Genomic DNA, 22,668 nt, shown 5'->3' on the forward strand with positions numbered 1-22,668 from the left:
TGGCCTTTATTGCAAAGGGGATGGAGTATAAAAGTAGGGAAGTCCTGCTACAACTGTACAGGGTATTGATGAGGCCACACCTGGAGTACTTCAATACAGTTTTGGTCTCCTTATTTAAAGAGGGATATACTTGCATTGGTGGCAGTTCAGAGAAGGTTCACTAGGTTGATTCCTGAGTTGAAAGGGATATCTTATGAAAAAAGGTTGAGCAGGTTGGGCCTATACTCATTGGAGTTTAGAAGAATAAGAGGTGATCTTATTGAAACTTATAAGATTCTGAGGGGACTGGACAGAGTAGATGCAAAGAGGATGTTTCCCTTTGTGGGGAATCTAGAACTAGGGGGCATAGTTTTCAGAGTAAGGGGGTCACACATTTAAAATTGAGTTGAGGAGGAATTTCTTCTCTCAGAGGGGCGTGAATCTTTGGAATTCTCTACCCTAGAGAGCCGTGGAGGCTGGGTCATAAGAACATAAGAAATAGGAACAACAGTAGGCCATATGGTCCCTCGAGCTTGCTCCACCATTCAAAAGATCATGGCTGATCTGATCATGGACTCAGCTCCATTTCCCCGCCTGCTCCCCATAACCTCTTATCCCCTTATCGTTTAAGAAACTGTATATTTCTGTCTTACATTTATTCAATGTCGCAGCTTCCACAGCGACTTCCACAGATTTACAACCCTCTGAGAAAATAAATTTCTCGTCTGTTTTAAATGGGCAGCCCCTTATTCTAAGATCATGCCCTCTTGCTCTAGTCTCCCCCATCAGTAGAAACATCCTCTCTGCATCCACCTTGTCAAGCCCCCTCATAATCTTATACGTTTCGATAAGATCACCTCTCATTCTTCTGAATTCCAATGAGTCGAGGCCCCAACCTACTCAACTTTTCCTCATAAGTCAACCCCCTCATCCCTGGAATCAACCTAGTGAACCTTCTCTGAACTGCCTCCAAAGCAAGTATATCCTTTCGTAAATATGGAAACTAAAACTGCGCGCAGTATTCCAGGTGTGGCCTCACCAATACCTTGTATAGATGTAGCAAAACTTCCCTGCTTTTATACTCCACCCCTTTGCAATAAAGGCCAAGATACCATTGGCCTTCCTGATCACTTACTGTACCTGCATACTATCCTTTTGTGTTTCATGCACAAGTACCCCAGGTCCCGCTGTACTGCAGCACATTGCAATCTTTTTCCATTTAAATAATAACTTGCTCTTTGATTTTTTTCTGCCAAAGTGCATGACCTCACACTTTCCAACATTATACTCCATCTGCCAAATTTTTGCCCACTCACTATGGCTGTCTATGTCCTTTTGCAGATTTTGTGTGTCGTCCTCACATATTGCTTTTCCTCCCATCTTTGTATCGTCAGCAAACTTGGCTAGGTTACACTCAGTCCCTTCTTCCAAGTCGTTAATATAGATTGCAAATAGTTGGGGTCCCAGCACTGATCCCTGCGGCACCCCACTAGTTACTGATTGCCAATCCAAGAATGAACCATTTATCCCGACTCTCCGTTTTCTGTTCATTAGCCAATCCTCTATCCATGCTAATATATTACCCCCAGCCCTGTGAATTTTTATCTTGTGCAGTAACCTTTTATGTGGTACCTTGTCAAATGCCTTCTGAAAGTTCAAATACACTATATCCACTGGTTCCCCTTTATCTACCCTGTTCGTTACATCCTCAAAGAACTCCAGCAAATTTGTCTTTGAATATATTTAAGGTAGAGGCAGACAGATTTTTGAACAATAGGGGAGTAAAGGGTTATAGGGAGTGGGCAGGAAAGTGAAGTTGAGTCCAAGATCAGATCAGCCATGATCTTATTGAATGGCGGAGCAGGCTGGAGGGTCCAAATGGTCTACTTCTGCTCCTATTTCTTATGTTCTTATAACTGAACTGCCTTTATAACCTCTGTTTCTTTTGTCAATGAATCATATCTACTAATTATTTGTATACTTTGTGCTCCTAACTATGATTCTAAGGTTAATAAACAATTATTAGATCATAATTTTATTGTCTGACGTCTTCTTTAGTAATTGGCAAGAAAGAATTCATTAATTCACTCAGCAGCTTATGTGCATCCTGGGAGGTTGGTGGTGTGCTAATATAATCCAAATTGATTAATGCAAGACAGTTCGATGATCCAAACTCATGCATCATTAATTCCTAGGCATAAACTGGGCAGCAAACAGTTCTTTGATGAGGTTTTAAGATCGTAGAATCATATAAACATACAACACAAAAAGGAGGCCATTTGGCACAATGTGCCGGCTCTTTGAAAGATCTATCCAATTAGTCCCACTCGCCTGTTCTTTCAACATAACCCTGCAAATTTATCCTTTTCAAGTATATTTTTCCTTTTCAAGGTGAAGCTTTAAGGATTTAACTTGTGTCCTTGATAAATATTTTTGTCAGAGTCTCAATCTCAATGTTCTTACAGACCCATGCTCTGGAATTCCCTCCCTAAATCCTCCATCTCCATTTTCAACATTCTCCTTAAAACCTCCTCTTATACTATGCTTTTGGGCACCACTCTTATTATCTTTGGCCAGAATTTTCTGAGGGGTCAGCAGGCAGAATCGGTGGCAGGTTAGGTGGGAAAGTGTTTTTTTTTAGACAGAAGATCGGGACCCCGTTGTGAACCTGCTGCCAAGCACCTTTCCCAATGTCGGGTCTGTCAGCACTGTGTAAAATCTGAAAGGCAGCGGCGAGGGACCCAAGTAAACTCATTAAATCTCATTAACAGATGATTAACAGACTTTTTAACTTCCCTTTTCACATTCGTGGCCGCTGTTCGGGGACCATGCTGTTCGGGGACCATGGCTGTCAACCTGAGGCGGGAGTTTAGTGGCCATTGCTCCAGTTGATTACTTGACAGCTTTAAATGTACAGTAAAAGCTCCCACCTGACACATCATCACGTGTTTCATCCCCAAGCTGTTTCTCAGTCAATTTCCAGCACAGATTCTGAAGGCTTTCCACTTTCAACTCTCCTTTCCTCATTAAAAGAACTCTCTCACAATTGACAGAATGCATCTGTCATCTCAACTTCACCTGGTTGCCCTTTATACTGTCTCACCGTGGTCCTCAGAATATGACCACGATCAGCCCCAACATCAACAGTACCTGGCACACTAGCAGCACCAACAACACCAACCTTCTCCTCAATCACCTGATGCTGCGAAGGACCGAGGGCATCAGCATCCGAGCACATTGCTGTCCGGGAGGTCAGGGATGGCCTCATCATGGCCAGATTTACTTCACTTGTACATCCTGGCTGCCACATGATGCGCCAGACTGGCACCACCCCATATCAACACCATAAAGCATCCCTACAATGTCCAAGCCATTCCTTTCACACTCACCACCATTGCAGGAGGTACAGTTATGTCTCACCATTCTCTGAAGCTCACTAAGCCACTTCCAAAGGTACACACAAATCTGTCCAAGAATGCAAAGTGATGAAAATAAAGGTTTCAGTGTTTTACAGCACATTAACAGAAACATTACATGAACATTGGCTAAAACATCCAAGTGGCTATCTTTGTGTGTTGTTAGTTGTAATGATTGCACTAGGATGAGGGTGAGGGGTGGCTAGTGAGATGGGGGTGTGATAACTTAGATAGAGGGATGGCTGTAAGGATGTAAGGGTAGGGTAGGGAAGGCAGAGTGATGGGGATGTGATAAGAGGCACAACAGGATGAAGGTGAGTGTGGCTTTGTACCAACATTTCATGCTCTGAGATAATTGAAAGGGTTGTGCCACTGCGCCCAGTTTCTCCTGGCCACTTCCCTGTTTGTGCCTTCCTGTGCAATGTGCAACCAAGCTGTTTTGGTCTTCTGGGAAGGTGTTTTCCACCCATGGGAAGGGAAGACTGCGTGCTGTGACTCCCTCCATAAGCATATGGATAGAGTCATGGGAGAACCTGAATGCAGCCCTGCACCTCTGTGCAGTCATTGTCTGTGTTTGCAGCACTTCAATGCTGTAGAACACTGACAGCACAAATGTCAACATAAAGTTGGCCATGTTCCCTTTAAGGAAACCAGCTGATGATGCGTCATGAAATGACATCACCAGACCTGCTAATTGGACCGGCAAACATGCTGAGCAAGCTTAACAAGCCTCATCAACTGAAAGTCCTTTTGGACAGCGGGATGGAGCCAGTAGTGGGGTTGGGACCCGCCAGCAATGTCGCCCGCCCGGGCTTACCAAAGCAAGCAAAATCAAAGCCATCGTCTTTGGCTCGGTGTCCATTTTTTTCATTGCATCTGTGTGGAGGACGATGGCATATTCTTTTCTATAGTAAAGGATTAAAGGCAAGATGCAAGAGAAAGATTGTCAGACAACAAGAATTTTCTTCTCTCTATGCAGGAATGTGAAAGAGGAAGGAAGGAAGGAATGAAGAAATGAAGGAACAAAGGAAGGAATGAAGGAATGAAGGAATGAAGGAAGGAAGGAAGGAAGGAAGGAAGGAAGGAAGGAAGGGAGAAAGAGAGAGAGAGAAAGAGAGAGAGAGAAAGAGAGAGAGAAAGAGAGAGAGAAAGAGAGAAAGAGAGAAAGAGGGAAAGAAAGAGAGAAAGAGAAAAAGAGAAAGAAAGAGAGAAAGAGAAAGAAAGAAAGAAAGAAAAGACTTAGGGTTGGATTTTCAACTTTCCCGATTTCGGGGATGCTAATCACGGCGGGGTGGTCCCGATACCGCCTGAAAAAAGTTCGACTGGAAACTTTGGCAAAAAATGAGGATCCATGATCGGGCCATTAAATCAGGCATTACACAACGGACTTTGTATGCCCGAGCTGAAAATCATGGCAGTAAATGAGGCAGCCATTTTGCGCATGTGCAGTCACGTTTTTGTTTACCCGGGCGCAGACATTATTTCAGGGCATGATGGCTTCCTCCGCGCATGCGCAGATGACCCGCCCGACTTCTGGCACTTCTGCAGAGATGGAGCAGCAGGAGGCCAGGCCGTGTGCCACGCGTTTCTCAACGGAAGCTGCTGAGGCCATAGTCCACACCACTCCATCTGGTTGGGGGAGGGAGACCACTGCCAAAAATTTTCAAACAGATATGGCATGAAATTGCCCAGGAGGTGTCTGCAGGAGACATGGTTTCCGGAACTGGCACCCAATACCGCAAAAAGTTCAACGTCCTAACTAGTGTCATCAGGATGTGTACCCTTCACATTTATGTATGCTTGCTATCCTTCCAACAGAATGTCAGACACTATGTGAAGTCTTTCATGTATCTGCCCATTCTCAAAGTCTTGCAGCCTGTGGTGTGGGTTTCACAATACATCAGAAAGCTGAAGACTGACTTCTCCAGCCATTGCCTCTTAATTAAGGATTCACATCACCTCTTGTTCCCTAATCATTGAGCACCTTCCTCACAATACACTCACACTGCTGATATAGGTTTCATAAAGATCACCTGCAGCCTCTATGTTACATCCCTCTCACCTCCTACCAATCGCTCACAAAGCTCATGCAACATCCGCACATTTTGAAGTGAAGACATTTGCACATCCACACAGGCTCAGCTATTGAACTATGGTAGGCATATGTGGCACAACAGGCGGTGTACCCTTTCTGAACCCTTCCTATTTTTCGCATTGCAGGTGAAGCCGTCACACAACAGGCGTGAGCAGTGCCGGACAGGCAAGGGTCTGCCTTAGATCCTGGATTTAACAGATGTGGAGGAATGGGTGTCTGCCCTCATTGGAGCACCAGCTCGGACAGTTGCCAGAGGCGATGCTGAGTCCCCTTCGGGTAGTGAGGATATGTAAATGGATTGCGAGACTGATGTGACTTCATTGAGATGTATTATGAAGTGGTGTGGGGCCTTCACATGTACATGTGCAATGCCAACTTCCTACTATCACCCTGCCCCCTACCCTGCTGCTAACCACACATCTGTTGTTTTCTGCTTGCAGAAGAGCAGCCACAATTGCGACAGGCATCCAGGGAGCCATCAACATCTGGCCATTGGGGAGATGATGAGGCGTGCGAGTAAACTGCAATGGCTGAGCCGCAGAGCTCACCAGTTGGCCCGTCGCAACAAAGCACATCTGGGGATGAGCCCAATTTCCCTGGCTTTGAGTCATCGGAAGCTCCTGGCAGACATGGAACTGGACTTGGTGGAAATGTCCAGGGAAAACACAGGCATGCACTGTGAGTTCATGGCTGCATTGGGTCAGATCCCAGAAAGCATTGGCAAACTTTCTGCGACTGTTGCGGAGGCAGCGTCACGCATTGTCACTGAAAATCAGGACTCCAGCGAGGCCATCATTGCCCACTCACAGTGGCAGGTGGCGTCAAGCAGTGGCACTGGTGTTCCAGAGTGTGTGGCGCGTGCACTTGATCACGTTGCAGCATCGATTGAATCGCAGGCACAAACTACGCTGCAGCTTGGTGATGTGATGCGGTCGGTGACTGGTGCCATTCTCTGTGTCCAACGGAGAAGTGACAGTGCCGAAGCAGGCTAGCAAGTTGTGGAGACATATCTTGCTCCAGATTTTGAGGCCCAGTCCTGTCAGAGTTTCAGTGGCTCCCAGGAAATGGAAGGTGCTGTCCTTCCTCAGGATGACAGCATTCCGGCTCCCACCACTGACTCTCCAACCATGAACCCTGCACGGTACATACTCGAGCCACCAGTGACTGCTTCAGCCGATTATGAGGCACAGCAGTCTGCAGCCGGGCCTTCCAGGCCCTGATCTGGTCCAGGGCATCCTCATTTGCAATCTGCAGTGTCTGCCCCATAGCAGCCCTCAAGCAGCCTTGCTGTGGGCACTGAGACCTCGCTGTGGGCACTGAGACCTCATTGAGGGGGAGCAGCGGGCTTGGGAGGGGAATGAAAGGAAGGGGGGGAGAAATCTCAGGCCAAGGCCCATTAAGGGGTGGGACTGCCTTCTGCAGATACCTTGATATTTTATGAGAATGCTGGTAAATAGTCGTTTTTTAATAATGCACTTGTTGTTAAGTAACTTGCAGCTGGATGCTGTTTATTGTATCATGTGGTTATGATGGTTTATTGTCTCATTTGGTTTTGTTGGGGGTGCATTGTTTGTAACATTTTTTTGATAAAAATGTCACTTGGACCCTTTGCTGTTGGTGTCGTTTGTATCATTCAAAAGCTCACCGTAGATGTGCTTGTATGGTGGCACATAGCATGGCCAGTATTAAATACATCCCTCAGCTTCCTCCATTCAACCAAACTGGTCAATTATGAGCTGGCGACATGTGATTCTTGCTCCAGCAGCATCTGGATGCTGCCTTCCCCATGGATGCTGTGGCTGTACAATCGGGGCCTCGCCAGGCTCCTCATCATTGTCCTCCTCCTCCTCCTGAGGTGGGCCTGCAATCTCCACTAGCAATGCCTGGTCCCTCATGATGGCCAATTTGTGTAGCGTGCAGCACACCACAATGAATTCGGAAATCTGTTGAGGGTCAAGGCATCGGAAGTGCTGCTTGAGCACCCCACTGTCTGTTCGATGATGTTGCGGGTGGCTGCATGGTTCTCATTGTAGCGCTGCTCGGCTTCTGTGGTGGGGTTGTGGAGGGGGGGTCATGAACCAGATGGCTAGGCCGTATGCTTTGTCCCCGATCAGCCAGCCCTGCCCTTCTCTTTGTTGCTCAAACATTCGTGAGGCACGGCTCTCATGCAAGATGAAAGCATCAAGTGCGTTCCCTGGATAGCGGGCATTCACTGCGAGGATGCACTACGTTTGGTTGCACACCAGCTGGACCTTTAGGAAGTGGTATCCCTTTTGGTTTCTGAATACCTCTGCATTGTCCAATGGTGCACGCAAGGCCACATGTGTCCAGTCAATGGCTCCTTGAATTCTCGGGAAGCCTGCAATTCTGCCAAACCCACATGCCCTCTCATTCTGGCCGTCCCTGTTCATTGGGAACTTTATGCAGTCCATTCTGCGGGCATACAGAGCTTTCGAGACTTGGCGAATGCAACGATGTGCAGCGTATTGAGAGATGCTACATATGTACCCTGCTGCTGCCTGGAAGGAGCCAGCGGCATAGACGACCAGTGCCACAGTCGCCTTCACTGCGATGGACAGCACAGATGTGTTGGCGCTGGAAGACCGATGGTCTGCCTGTAGGAGCTGGCATATCTTTGTCAGCACTTCCTTTTGGAATCGCAGCCTTCTCACAAACTGTTCTTCAGAGAGCTGAGGTATGTGTTTTGGTCCCTGTAAACCCATCGGGGGTAAGGCCTCCTCTCAAGACGTTTTCGACCTCTCCTCATCCGTGGCCCGACATGGCCAGCAGCCCTTCTTCAAGCTTGAAGCCACTTGCCAATAGCAACCAGCATAATACAATGGTAAATTAGTAATGGCCCCATTAAATTCTTTCACTGACCATGTAAAGACACTGTAATGGCAGATAAAAGTGCCGTTTGCAAGTCGGAGCTTCACGCAGTGTGCTGTGTGCAACCATTGTAGTCAATGTGGCCTGCGATGTAGGATCCTCCTCCCTCCATTTAAATATGCCACCATTACCACCTGCTGCACCCTGGGACCGCCGTTTTTTTCAGACGATACCTGGAACGGATGTTAAATGAGGCATTGGGGCTGAATTTTCCATCTGGGGCGCAAGCACAGCATTGCACGATGATTGAAGTCATGATGTCAGTAAAACTGGAGGGCGGACGGTAAGTTTATGCACCACCGCAAATCAGGAGCATAATTTACCGGCCGGGCGTTAAAACCTGATTGCCTGGCATTATGCCCAGTTATACCATTTACCACACCTCTGGGGTGCAAAAGAGCGGAAAATCCAGCCCTCAGATTTATATAGCGCCTTTCACGACCATCGGACGTCTCAAAGTGCTTTACAGCCAATGAATTACTTTTGGAGTGTAGTCATTGTTGCAATGTATAAAATGCACTGCAGACCCAATCCACATCCAGACCGGGGTCAAGCAGGGCTGCGTCATTGCGCCAACCCTCTTCTCAATCTTCCGCGCTGCAATGCTCCACCTCACACTCAACAAGCTCCCCACTGGAGGGGAACTAAACTACAGAACCAGTGGGAACCTGTTCAACCTTCGTCATCTCCAGGCCAGATCCAAGACCGTCCCATCCTCTGTCGTCGAACTACAGTACTCAGATGATGCTTGCGTCTGATCACATTCAGAAGCTGAACTCCAAGTCATAGTCAACATCTTCACTGAAGCATACAAAAGCATAGGCCTTACACTAAACATCCGTAAGACAAAGGTCCTCCACCAACCTGACACCGCCACACAGCACTGCCCCCCAGTCATCAAGATCAACGGCGGTGCCCTGGACAACGTGGACTACTTTCCATATCGTGGGAGCCTATTATTAGCAAGAGCAGACACGACGTCAAGGTTCAAAACCGCCTCCAGTGCGCCAGCGCAGCCTTCGGCCACCTGAGGATGAGTGTGTTCGAAGATCAGGCCCTCAAATCTGGCACCAAGCTTATGGTCTACAAGGCTGTAGTGATATCCGCCCTCCTGTATGGCTCAGAGACGTGGACCATATACAATCGACACCTTAAATCGCTGGAGAAATACCACCAACGATGTCGCTGCAAGATCCTGCAAATCCCCTGGGAGGACAGACGCACCAATGTTAGTGTCCTCGATCAGGCCAACATCCCCAGCATCAAAGCACTGACGACACTGGGCGGGCCACATTGTTCGCATGCCTGACACAAGACTCCCAGAGCAAGCGCTCTACTCGGAATTCCAACATGGCAAGGGAGCCCCAGGTGGTCAGAGGAAACATTTCAAGGACATTCTCAAAGCCTCCTTGATAAAGTGCAACATCCCCACCGACATCTGGGAGTCCGTGGCCAAAAACCGCCCTAAGTGGAGGAAGAGCATCCGAGTGGGCGCTGAGCAGCTTGAGTTTCATCGCCGAGAGCATGCAGAAAGCAAACGCAGGCAGTGGAAGGAGCGTGCGGCAAACCAGACTCCCCATCCATCCTGTCTGTCCCACCTGTGACAGAGACTGGAATTCCCGTACTGGACTGTTCAGTCACCTAAGAACTCACTTTTAGAGTTGAAGCAAGTCTTCCTCGACTTCGAGGGACTGCCTATGACTTACTGTATAAAACGCAGCAGCCAATCTGCGCACAAGCAAGCTCCCACAAACAGCAATGTGATAATGAACAGATAATCTGTTTTTTTTGTTATATTGATTGAGGGATAAATATTAACCAGGACACCAGGGATAACTCCCCTGCTCTTCTTCAAAATAGTGCCATGGGAACTTTTACATCCACCTGAGAAAGCAGATAGGCCCTCGGTTTAACGTGAGAAAAAAAGACTCTAAGAGAAGGATGAACTATCTGTGGCTAACTAAGGAGGTATAGGATGGCATCAAATTGAAAACAAAGACATACAATGTTACGAAGAACAGTGCAAGGCCAGCAGATTGGGAATTTTTAGAAACCAGCAAAGGATGACTAAAAAAATTATAAAGCGAGAGAAGATAGCTTATGAGAGTAAACTAGCAAGAAATATAAAAACAGACAGTAAGAGCTTCTCCAGGTATATAAAATGGAAGCGAGTAGCTAAAGTAAACGTTGGACACTTAGTGGATGAAGCTGGGGAATTAGTAATGGGAAACAGAGAAATGGCAGATTCTTTGAACAAATATTTTGTAGAAGACACTAAAAGCATCCCAATAATTGATAATCAAGGGGCTATTCGATTGGGGGGGGGGGGGGCGGGGGGTACTTAAAACAATCACAATCACTAGAGAAAAAGTACTAGGTAAACTAATGGGACTAAAGATAGACAAGTCCCCTGGACCTGATGGCCTGCATCCTAGGGTCTTAAAAGAAGTGGCTACAGAGATAGTGGATGCATTGGTTGTAATCTACCAAAATTCCCTGGATTCTGGAGAGGTCCCAGCAGATTGGAAAACCACAAATGTAACACCTCTATTTAAGAAAGGAGAGAGACAGAAAGCAGGAAACTATAGACCAGTTAGCCTAACATCTGTCATTGGGAAAATCATTAAGAAAGCAGTAGCAGGACATTTAGAAAATCATAATACAGTCAAACAGAGTCAGCATGGTTTTATGAAAGGGAAATCAAGTTTCACAAATTTGCTCGAGTTCTTTGAGGATGTAATGAGCAGGGTGGATAAAGGGGAACCAGTAGATGTTGTGTATTTGGATTTTCAGAAAGATTCGATAAGGTGCCACATAAAAGGTTACTGCACAAGATAAGAACTCAGGGGTTGGGGATAATATATTAGCGTGGATAGAGGATTGGCTAACTAACAGAAAGCAGAAAGTTGAGATAAATGTGTCATTTTCAGATTAGCAAACTGTATCTAGTGGGGTGCCACAGGGATCAGTGCTGGAGCCTCAACTATTTACAATTTATATTAATGACTTGGATGAAGGGACCAAGTGTAATGTAGCCAAATTTGCTGATGACACAAAGATAGGTGGGAAAGCAAGTTGTGAGGAGGATGCAAAGAATCTACAAAGGGATATAGATAGGCTAAGTGAGTGGGCAAACATTTGGCAGATAGAGTATAATGTGGAAAAATGTGAGGTTATCCACTTTGGTAGGAAAAATAAAAAAACAACTTATTATTTAAATGGAGAGAGATTACAAAATGTGGCGGTAGAGAGAGATCTGGGCATCCTTGTACATGAAACACTAAAAGTTAGCATTCAGGTACAGCAAGTAATTAGGAAGGCAAATGGAATGGAAATGAGGAGGAATTTCTTATCTCAGAGGGGCGTGAATCTTTGGAATTCTCTACCTCAGAGAGCTGTGGAGGCCGGGTCATTGAGTGTATTTAAGGTGGAGATAGACAGATTTTTGAAAGATAAGGGAGTCAAGGGTTATGGGGAGTAAGCAGGGAAGTGGAGTTCAGGCCAGGATCAGATCAGCCATGATCTTATTGAATGGTGGAGCAGACTCGAGGGGGTCAAGTGGCCTACTCCTATTTCTTATGTTCTTATGTTTATCTGAAAGACAGCACTCCTGGTGTGGGACTTGAACCCACAGCCTTCTGGCTTGGAGGCAAGAGGGCTATCCACTGAGCCACAGCCATCCGAGAAGTGGCAGCAGTACGCAAGACCTTGGCAGACATGGGTAACAGTGGGAAAGAGAGCGAGAATGTCATCAACTATACTACAGATAGAGAGGAAACTAGAAATCCATGAATGTAGTTTTAGTGGGAGATCATATGATAGGAATTTGTTCAGACGTGCTCCATTAAAGGTTGTAAATGTCCAAGGTAATGATTCCCAAAATGTTCAAGAGCAGAGTTCTACTCATACAGAACACAGGTAACAAAATTCCCAGTGGAAGGGGCATGCTGAAAACAACACTGCAAATCATGCATTAGGCCAGAATGTTCAATATAATGATTTGAGAGTCAACATCAGTTTCTGTAATTTTGGACAGTACCAATATAACATTTCTCAAGGATGAACATGAACAAATTTCCAAGGAGAAGTAAAGGCGCACTGGCAGTAATTAATGATTGACAAAAAGTTAACAGGACATGGTTACGTTTACAGCATAGATCTTGCAGATGATGGGAGAAATAGCAACAGAACCAAAGAGATTTTTGCAGTCCAGAAAGCAGATGATTGGACATACTTGGTGAAGATTAAACAATATTTTCAATAATAACAGAACAGAATGGAGCAGTAGAAAAGAGGAAAATTAGCAATCTCGTTGTGCGAGGCCCCTTGGGGAAGAGTGACCATAATATGGTGGAATTCTGCATTGGGATGGAGAATGAAACAGTTAATTCAGAGACCATGGTCCAGAACTTAAAGAAGGCTAACTTTGAAGGTATGAGGCGTGAATTGGCTGGGATGGATTGTCGAATGATACTTAAGGGGTTGACTGTGGATGGGCAATGGCAGACATTTAGAGACCGCATGGATGAACTACAACAATTGTACATTCCTGTCTGGCGTAAAAATAAAAAAGGGAAGGTGGCTCAACCGTGGCTATCAAGGGAAATCAGGGATAGTATTAAAGCCAAGGAAGTGGCATACAAATTGGCCAGAAATAGCAGCGAACCTGGGGACTGGGAGAAATTTAGAACTCAGCAGAGGAGGACAAAGGGTTTGATTAGGGCAGGGAAAATGGAGTATGAGAAGAAGCTTGCAGGGAACATTAAGACGGATTGCAAAAGTTTCTATAGATATGTAAAGAGAAAAAGGTTAGTAAAGACAAACGTAGGTCCCCTGCAGTCAGAATCAGGGGAAGTCATAACGGGGAACAAAGAAATGGCGGACCAATTGAACAAGTACTTTGGTTCGGTATTCACGAAGGAGGACACGAACAACCTTCCGGTTATAAAAGGGGTCGGGGGGTCTAGTAAGGAGGAGGAACTGAGGGAAATCCTTATTAGCCGGGAAATTGTGTTGGGGAAATTGATGGGATTGAAGGCCGATAAATCCCCAGGGCCTGATGGACTGCATCCCAGAGTACTTAAGGAGGTGGCCTTGGAAATAGTGGATGCGTTGACAGTCATTTTCCAACATTCCATTGACTCTGGATCAGTTCCTATGGAGTGGAGGGTAGCCAATGTAACCCCACTTTTTAAAAAAGGAGGGAGAGAGAAAACAGGGAATTATAGACCGGTCAGCCTGACATCGGTAGTGGGTAAAATGATGGAATCAATTATTAAGGATGTCACAGCAGTGCATTTGGAAAGAGGTGACATGATAGGTCCAAGTCAGCATGGATTTGTGAAAGGGAAATCATGCTTGACAAATTTTCTGGAATTTTTTGAGGATGTTTCCAGTAGAGTGGATAAGGGAGAACCAGTTGATGTGGTATATTTGGACTTTCAGAAGGCGTTCGACAAGGTCCCACACAAGAGATCGATGTGCAAAGTTAGAGCACATGGGATTGGGGGTAGTGTACTGACATGGATTGAGAACTGGTTGTCAGACAGGAAGCAAAGAGTAGGAGTAAATGGGTACTTTTCAGAATGGCAGGCAGTGACTAGTGGGGTACCGCAAGGTTCTGTGCTGGGGCCCCAGCTGTTTACACTGTACATTAATGATTTAAATGAGGGGATTAGATGTAGTATCTCCAAATTTGCGGATGACACTAAGTTGGGTGGCAGTGTGAGCTGCGAGGAGGATGCTGTGAGGCTGCAGAGCGACTTGGATAGGTTAGGTGAGTGGGCAAATGCATGGCAGATGAAGTATAATGTGGATAAATGTGAGGTTATCCACTTTGGTGGTAAAAACAGAGAGACAGACTATTATCTGAATGGTGACAGATTAGGAAAAGGGGAGGTGCAAAGAGACCTGGGTGTCATGGTACATCAGTCATTGAAGGTTGGCATGCAGGTGCAACAGGCGGTTAAGAAAGCAAATGGCATGTTGGCCTTCATAGCAAGGGGCTTTAGTACAGGGGCAGGGAGGTGTTGCTACAGTTGTACAGGGCATTGGTGAGGCCACACCTGGAGTATTGTGTACAGTTTTGGTCTCCTAACCTGAGGAAGGACATTCTTGCTATTGAGGGAGTGCAGCGAAGGTTCACCAGACTGATTCCCGGGATGGCGGGACTGACCTATCAAGAAAGACTGGATCAACTGGGCTTGTATTCACTGGAGTTCAGAAGAATGAGAGGGGACCTCATAGAAACATTTAAAATTCTGACGGGGTTAGACAGGTTAGATGCAGGAAGAATGTTCCCAATGTTGGGGAAGTCCAGAACCAGAGGTCACAGTCTAAGGATAAGGGGTAAGCCATTTAGGACCGAGATGCGGAGGAACTTCTTCACCCAGAGGGTGGTGAACCTGTGGAATTCTCTACCACAGAAAGTTGTTGAGGCCAATTCACTAAATATATTCAAAAAGGAGTTAGATGAGGTCCTTACTACTAGGGGGATCAAGGGGTATGGCGAGAAAGCAGGAATGGGGTACTGAAGTTGAATGTTCAGCCATGAACTCATTGAATGGCGGTGCAGGCTCGAAGGGCCGAATGGCCTACTCCTGCACCTATTTTCTATGTTTCTATGTTTCTATGTTTACACAGGGTTCTCCCAATGTACTATCATATCTTCAACAGAAGACAAGAAAAGCTCCTGGAAAAACAGCCGAAACGGCCACATTTAGCCAATTACATCATTTCACCAGGGCTCCACCAATCTTCTACAAAGTTACGATAGTAGATGGGGAGAACCACCATGGAAATTCTAAGCATGATTCTTTACCATGATCATCATATAGCACTGGAGAGAAAAATGAACCAAGAAAAGTCAGCTCCTTCCATAGGAAACATCAGAACATAAAATAATTGGGAAGGGGATGGAAAGGAGGATTCACAGAGGCAGTAGTTGGCATGCCTGGAATTTCCACAGGAGTGATTCATTCTATGCCATTTTTGCAGGGTTTCTGGCAATTTTACATCAAAGTTACTGAAGTAGTTGATGAGAATTCCATGGAAATTCGACCCCTACCTGACTATCATTTCCAGCTATAAATTACTTTTCACAACTTGCTATAATATACCTGCTTATACATTTTATCATTTAGAATCATAGAAATTTACAGCATGAAAGGAAGCCATTTCGGCCCATCGTGTCCCCGCCGGCCGACCAAATGCTATCCAGCCTAATCCCACTTTCCAGCTCTTGGTCCATTGCCCTGTAGGTTACGGCACTTTAAGTGCACATCCATGTGTCTTTTAAATGTGGTGAGGGTTCCTGCCTCCATCACCCTTTCAGGCAGGGAGTTCCAGATCCCCACCATCCTCTGGGTAAAGGAATTTCCCCTCATATCTTTTCTAAACCTCCCCCCAATTACTTTAAATCTATGACCCCTGGTTGTTAACCCCTCTGCCAAGGAAAACAGGTCCTTCCTATCCACTCTATCCAGGCCCCTCATAATTTTATACACCTCAGTCAGGTCTCCCCTTACCCTCCTCTATTCCAAAGAAAAGAGACCCAGCATCTCCAATCTTTACTCATAGCCAGAATTCTGCAGTTCAAGCAACATTCTTGTAAATCTCCTCTGCACCCTTTCCAATACAATCACATCTTTCCTGTAACGTGGTGACCAGAACTGCAGAGTACTCCAGATGCGGCCTAATCAGTGTTTTATATAGTTCAAGCATAACCTCCTTGTTCTTATATTCCATGCCTCGATTAATAAAGGCAAGTATTCCATTTACTTTCTTAACCACCTTATCTACCTGGCCTGCTACCTTCAGGGATCTGTGGACCTGCACTCCAAGGTCCCTTTGTTCCTCTACACTTTTCAGTGTCGTACATTTAAAGTGTATTCCCTTGCCTTGTTAGACCTCCCCAAATGCATTACCTCACACTTATTTGGATTGAATTCCATTAGCCACTGTTCTGCCCACCTGACCAGTACATTGATATCTTCCTGCAGTCCGCAGCTCTCTTCTTCATTATCAACCGCACAGCTCATTTTAGTGTCATCTGCAAACTTCTTAATCATGCCCCCAACATTTAAATCCAAGTCATTGATATATACCACAAAAATAAAGAGACACAGCACTGAGCCCTGCAGAACCCCACTGGAAACAGCCTTCCAGTCACAAAAACACCCATCAACCATTACCCTTTGCTTACTGCCTCTGAGCCAATTTAAATAATAACATTTTGTATTTTTTAATATTTCTCTTTACATTGCCAGATGAGAAGAATGATTGCCATTTAGAAATTCAGCTTTATCGGAAGTAAAGTTAAAAATTAGGGTTGAGAACAGAATTAGTTTGAATTTCTATATTGGAAAGTAAATTATTGTAAAATATACAAGTAAATTGAAGATCAGAGGTTTATGGATCAATTAAGCTTTCTATTAAACAAAAAAGTTAGATTGGACCCTACAAAATACTGTTTAAAATATTGAAGTGACAAAGCAACTATCCATAGACAAAAACTGACAGCAGCCTAACATATGACCCGTCACTTTTACAATGCAAGAAAAGGGAATGGACTAAATTTGATGGTAATATATGCATTAAAAAATACCAAATTAACAAACCTCTTTGAATAGTTAGAATTTGCTGGGCAACAACAGAAAGTACTTCCAGATCGATTCTGTTGAATTCATCAAAGCATGCCCAAGCACCACAGGAGAGCAATCCCTGAAATCAGAATCAAATTTGCAATTAAAAATTCAACATACTTCCTACATTAAAATTAAGTTGTTAGAAACTTGTATTCTAATATCATACACACCTTAAAAAATTTTCCCAAGGCAATGTAGTCCAGTCCATCAGAGCAGTTAAATACCACACATTGTTTGGCTACAGCCTTTGCCAAGTCTTTAGTCGTCTCAGTCTTACCAGTGCCAGCAGGTCCTTCAGGTGCTCCTCCAAGGTGGAGATTTAAAGCACCAAACAAAGTTCTGGAAATTTATTCAAGACCAAAAGGATATACATCATAGCTCACGAATACATGTATATGAAAATATTAATAACTTAAATTCCAATTTAGCTATATTTAAAAGTAAAGTTTCTGTATTCTGCACACTTTAGTAACTTTATTTTTTTCTGAGACATACACAAGTTTTTAACATAAAAGTTAGACTACAGAAGCAAACATGTTGTGAGAGGCAAGCATATTATTATTGCCAAGTTGACAAAAGATATAGATTTATTTGCTTCATTTCTCTATTCAAATTCCAGCTAATATAGAGCTTCTCTAATTTTACCTCTAAATACAGAGTACTCATTATATAGTCAATCCACGGGCAAACTGGAGTACTTAAAAGGCTCTGTTGCAATCTTCAGTCCCATCCCACATCACCCATTATTTTGGCAGGTATCAATGTCAATCCCAGGGCATTTTTAAAAAGAAATATAAGTAATTACAGGCCAGTTAGCTTAATGTCTATGGAAACAAAAAGTTTAAGAATCTTTAACAAAGGATGGAATTACCACATATCTATATAAAAAGAAAGTACAGATTTCAAAAGGGATAATTGTGCTTTTAAAACTCACAGGCCTAGAAATTGGCCTCCTTAACGCCCCCCGTTATCACTTTCGGGGGGTGGATAACGGGGTGCTAACCACTTACCAATCGGACGAGAAGAGAAGATTGACCCCCACGAAATTCAGCGGGTGGTTTGCAGCGGTGGAAGGACGTTGCGCTTCGATCTCCTTCGCCTGGAGATCGTGACGTCATCGTCGTCTGCATCGCCCCAGACCCAAACTACAGCATCACCAGGCAAAAACACTGGCAGCTGCAGGAGGCATTCATCAGGAGGTCAGGTGCTTCGGGGGCGATGCTTAAAGACGAGGTGACTGAGGTAGGTAAAAAAAATTTTAAATGCTGTTTCTTTTTTTTTTACATTCATCTTCGCCAGAGATCGATCAGCCACAGTGAATCGGGCTGATCGGGCCAGATCGCGGCTGCCGTCGGGGACCAGGTAAGAGCCTGCAGCAATGACCCTTCCCTTTAAAGGAGGGAAGGAGCCTTCCAACGCAGCAGTGCTTCACAGCCCATTGTGCAGCGCTGCACACCTACAGCCCCGCCTGCTACCTGTTGCACTCTAGGAAGGAAATGGAGCTTTAGCGCTCCACTTCCTTCCAGGAACACAAACCCCAAATTTTTTGAAACTTGAAAAACATAAGCGCCTGGAGCCAAGTTTGGGATGCTCCTGAATTTCTCCCCCACAGAACTCTTTAAGAAGGTAACAGACGTGATAGATGGGAATTGCAGTGGATGTAGTGTACTTTAGAGAACATTAAGGGGCCTGAAATTAGGGGAGGATAGAAAACTGGATTAAAATTTGTTCGAAGGAAGAAAACAGAGTAGGAGTTAAAAGCAGTTGTGTTAATTGCATATATCAATAATTTGGATATAGGCCTAAAGGGAGTTTTTTTTAAATTTGTTCCTGGGATGTGGGCGTTACTGGCAGGGGCCAGCATTTATTGCCCATCCCTAAAGTGGTGCTGAAATTTGTAGAGGATACCAAAATAGAACATATAGTTAATCTTTCTGAAGACCAAAGGAAATTACAAAGTATATTGATAACCTGAGGGAATGGGATGAAAAATGGCAATATCAGTAAGTGTAAGATGATGCATTTTTCTAAAAAAGAAACGCAGTAATTATACTCTGGATGGAAGTAGGTTTGGTACAGCAGAAGAGCAGAGAGATCTGAGGGTATAGGTTCACAGGACATTAAAGGTAGCTCCTCAAGTTGATAAGGTCATTAAAAAAGCTAATGGATTTCTAGGTTTTATCATAAGATACAGAATATAAGAACTAAGAGGTAACAATGAGTCTATATGAAACCTTAATAAGACCTCAGTTAAGAGTACTATGTGCAGAATCGGGCTCCACACAATGGAGGATACAACACAGATTTACTAGAATACTGGCAGCTATAAAGAAAATACAAATACGAAGACTTAAAAAATTGGAGCTATTTCATTCGTACAACACAGATCAAGGAGTGATATAATAGAAATGTTTAAGCTGATGAAAGCATGGGGCAATGTGGATTGAAGCAGACTGTTTCCAATAGTTAAGGGGTGTAGATTAAGGGACAATAGATACAAGATTAAGGGGGGGGGAAATTGCGTAGTGCCCCGTCTGGGGGCGGTAACAGCCGCGAGGCGGGAGTTCCTGTGCCAGGCACGGAAGTACCGCCCCTCTCACGATATTGGAGTTACCGCCCCCAAGAGCAAGTGGAGTGCAAAATAATAGAAACATAGAAAATAGGTGCAGGAGTAGGCCATTCAGCCCTTCGAACCTATACTGCCATTCAATAAGATCATGGCTGATCATTCACCTCAGTACCCCTTTCCTGCTTTCTCTCCATACCCCTTGATCCCTTTAGCCGTAAGGGTCATATCTAACTCCCTCTTGAATATATCCAATGTGCTCCACTTGCTCTGTGGGGTGCAAGCAGGGCGGAAGAAAAAGGAAAGGAGTGCAGCACTATGTGTTGGGATGTGTACCAATGCCTTCATTAAAGAGGAGAGCTAAGCTACCGATTCTACGAGTCCCTACCTGAACCACCAGGGAGTGGGGTGCCGTGGCATCAAGCGGAGTGCCAGGCTGCAAGATCGCAGCATGGACCCGATGTTCCAGCCGATTTTTTTTTCAGTACCACCTTCCCTTTATGTAGCGCCCTGCGAGCGGCCTACAGCCCGGTACACGGCCCCTGAAGCTATCGCTGGCATTGCCCGGTGCAGCTTCAGGGGGCGGTCCCGAATCTTTGCTCCGGGGTGAAAATGGGTCGGCTGTTGTCACCACCGGCGCAGCGGAGCAGGGCATTACCGGTTGCCGCCGCTAAACTCACACGGAATTTAGCGGGAGTTGTTAACGACGCCATGCCCGGGCGAAAAGTCATTTGCGACCTGTTAGCACCCCTCAGGGGCGCTAACAGGAGGCGCAAAGCACCCGAATGTCTCTCCCTAAATGTAAGAAAGTTAGAACAGAGAGCAAGACAACCATTTTTATACCGAGAGTTGTAAGGCTGTGGAATTCATTTCCAATGCTGGTTGAGACAGAAACGACGGCAACATTCAAGATTAAAATGGATATGTAAATGAAAGGGAAGAAAGGGATATTGGAATATGGTGGGTAAATGTGATTAAGACTATTTGCTCGCGTGGAGAATAAATACCAATGGACTGATTGGGCCAAATTGCCTGTTTCCATGTTATAATTTCCAGGTATAATTTTGCCTCCAGTCCACGTCCAAAATTGACAACAACTTTTCAAAGAGCATAGCTTGGAAGTTGAATGGCTGAACATTCAATAAATTTCTCCAAAACATTAGAGGCCATCATGTGATGACTGGGGAATAGAATGCCTTCTCCACTTCATCAGTCACTCACATCAATGGTCAATCAAAATGTCTCTTTCGATACATAGAAACAGAAACTAGGTGCATGAGCAGGCCATTCAGCCCTTCGAGCCTGCACCACCATTCAATAAGATCATGGTTGATCATTCAACCTCAGTACCCCTTTCCTGCTTTCTCTCCATACCCCTTGATCCCTTTGGCCGTAAGGGCCATATCTAACTCCCTTTTGAATATATCGAACGAACTGGCCTCAATAACATTCTGCGGCAGAGAAAGCCACAGGTTAACCACGCTCTGAGTGAAGAAGTTTCTCCTTATTTCGGTCCTAAATGGCTTACCTCTTATTTTTAGACTGTGACCCCTGGTTCTGGAACTCCCCAGCAAGGGGCACATTCTTCCTGCCTCTAACCTGTCCAATCCCATCAGAACTTTATATTTTTCTAAACTCCAGTGGATACAAGCCCAGTTGATCCTCTCTCCTCATATGTCAGTCCTGCCATCCCGGGAATCAATCTGGTGAACCTTCGCTGTACTCCCTCAATAGCAAGAATGTCCTTCCTCAGATTAGGAGACCAAAACTGAATACAATATTCCAGTTGAGGCCTGTACCAATATTCTTCACATGAGCGTAAACAGACAAAAATTGACACTGAGCCACATAAGGAGATATTAGGGCTAATGACCAAAAGCTTCATCAAAGAGGTAGGTTTTAAGGTGCATCTTAAATGAGGAGATAGAGGTAGAAAAGCTGAATGGTTTAGGGAGAGAATTTCAGAGCTTAGTGCCTAGGAAGCTGAAGGCATGGCCGCTAATTGAGCTATGAAAATCAAGGATGCTAAAATTGGAGGTGCACAAAGATCTTGGAGGGAAGTAGGATTGGAGGAGGTTACAGAGATAGGGAGGAACAAGTCCATGAAGGGATATAAAAAGGATAAGAATTTTAAAATAGAAGTGTTGCCGGGTCAGGAGATCAATGTACGCCAGTGAAGGTGATGGGTGAATGGGACTTGGAATGAGTTAGGATACGGGCAGCAGAGTTTTAGATGAGCTCAAGTTTACGGAGGATGGCCAGGACAGCACTGGAATATTCATGTCTAGTGGTAACAAATGCATGGGTGAGGGTTTCAATAACAGATGAGCTGAGGTAGGGGCAGAGATGGGCGATGTTACGGAGGTGGAAGTAGGAGGTCTTGGTGATGGAGAGATATTGGGTCGGATGCTCAGCTCAAATAGAAAGGCAAGGTTGAAAACGGTTTGGTTCAGCCTCGTACATTGGCCAGGAGGAGGAATGTCATCGGTCGCTAGGGAATGGAGTTTGTTTGCAATATTTAATACAGCTGAGAATAAACTGAGTGGGCTGTTCACACTATATATATATATATGCATGAATCAAAGTAACAGGAAGATTGCAGAAAGAATGAAATAAAAAAGGGAAAAATTATAATTTTTTCAAATATACGATGTGTTAGCAATTCTTTTTATTAGGCATAGGGCTAAACAGAATGTAAAAGTTCCGAATTTGGAGAGAGTGGAATTTGGCACAGAGGGGGAAGGAGGTGCTGCTTTTTGCCTCGATTACTTGTAGTGGATTGTGTTACAGGTAAATATTTAATTTAATCTCCTATTACTTAAACCAGATCAAGTATTTAGTAAAGACTAAAAACTCTAAGCTGGGTTGATCAAATACATAAACTTTAATGAATTAATTAAATAAAACAAGGTTATATAGGGATATCAGTGCAGGAGGCATGCCGCAACTGCAGCATATAGGAGTTTGTGGAGAGCATCGCGATCCCGGACAACCACATCTGCAGCAAGTGTCTGCACCTCAAGAAACTTCAGCTCAGAGTTCTTGAGCTGGAGTCCAAGGTGCAGAAATTGTGGGGCA

At 44.8% G+C, this 22,668-nt stretch overlaps 1 protein-coding gene across 4 annotated transcripts in view; it reads right to left on the bottom strand.

Moving 5' to 3' along the window:
* Positions 1-22,668, bottom strand: part of dnah7 (dynein, axonemal, heavy chain 7) — a 1,084,136-nt gene that overhangs the window by 677,130 nt on the left and 384,338 nt on the right. For all 4 annotated transcript variants that reach the window (XM_070875892.1, XM_070875893.1, XM_070875895.1 and 1 more), the window contains 2 exons: positions 17,195-17,363; positions 16,998-17,100 (listed from right to left, as the gene is read on the bottom strand). In XM_070875892.1, the coding sequence (XP_070731993.1) occupies positions 16,998-17,100; positions 17,195-17,363 (272 nt within the window). The remainder of the gene's footprint in view (positions 1-16,997; positions 17,101-17,194; positions 17,364-22,668) is intronic.

Source organism: Pristiophorus japonicus, chromosome 3, assembly GCF_044704955.1.
Source record: "Pristiophorus japonicus isolate sPriJap1 chromosome 3, sPriJap1.hap1, whole genome shotgun sequence".
Taxonomy (NCBI): Eukaryota; Metazoa; Chordata; class Chondrichthyes; family Pristiophoridae; genus Pristiophorus; species Pristiophorus japonicus.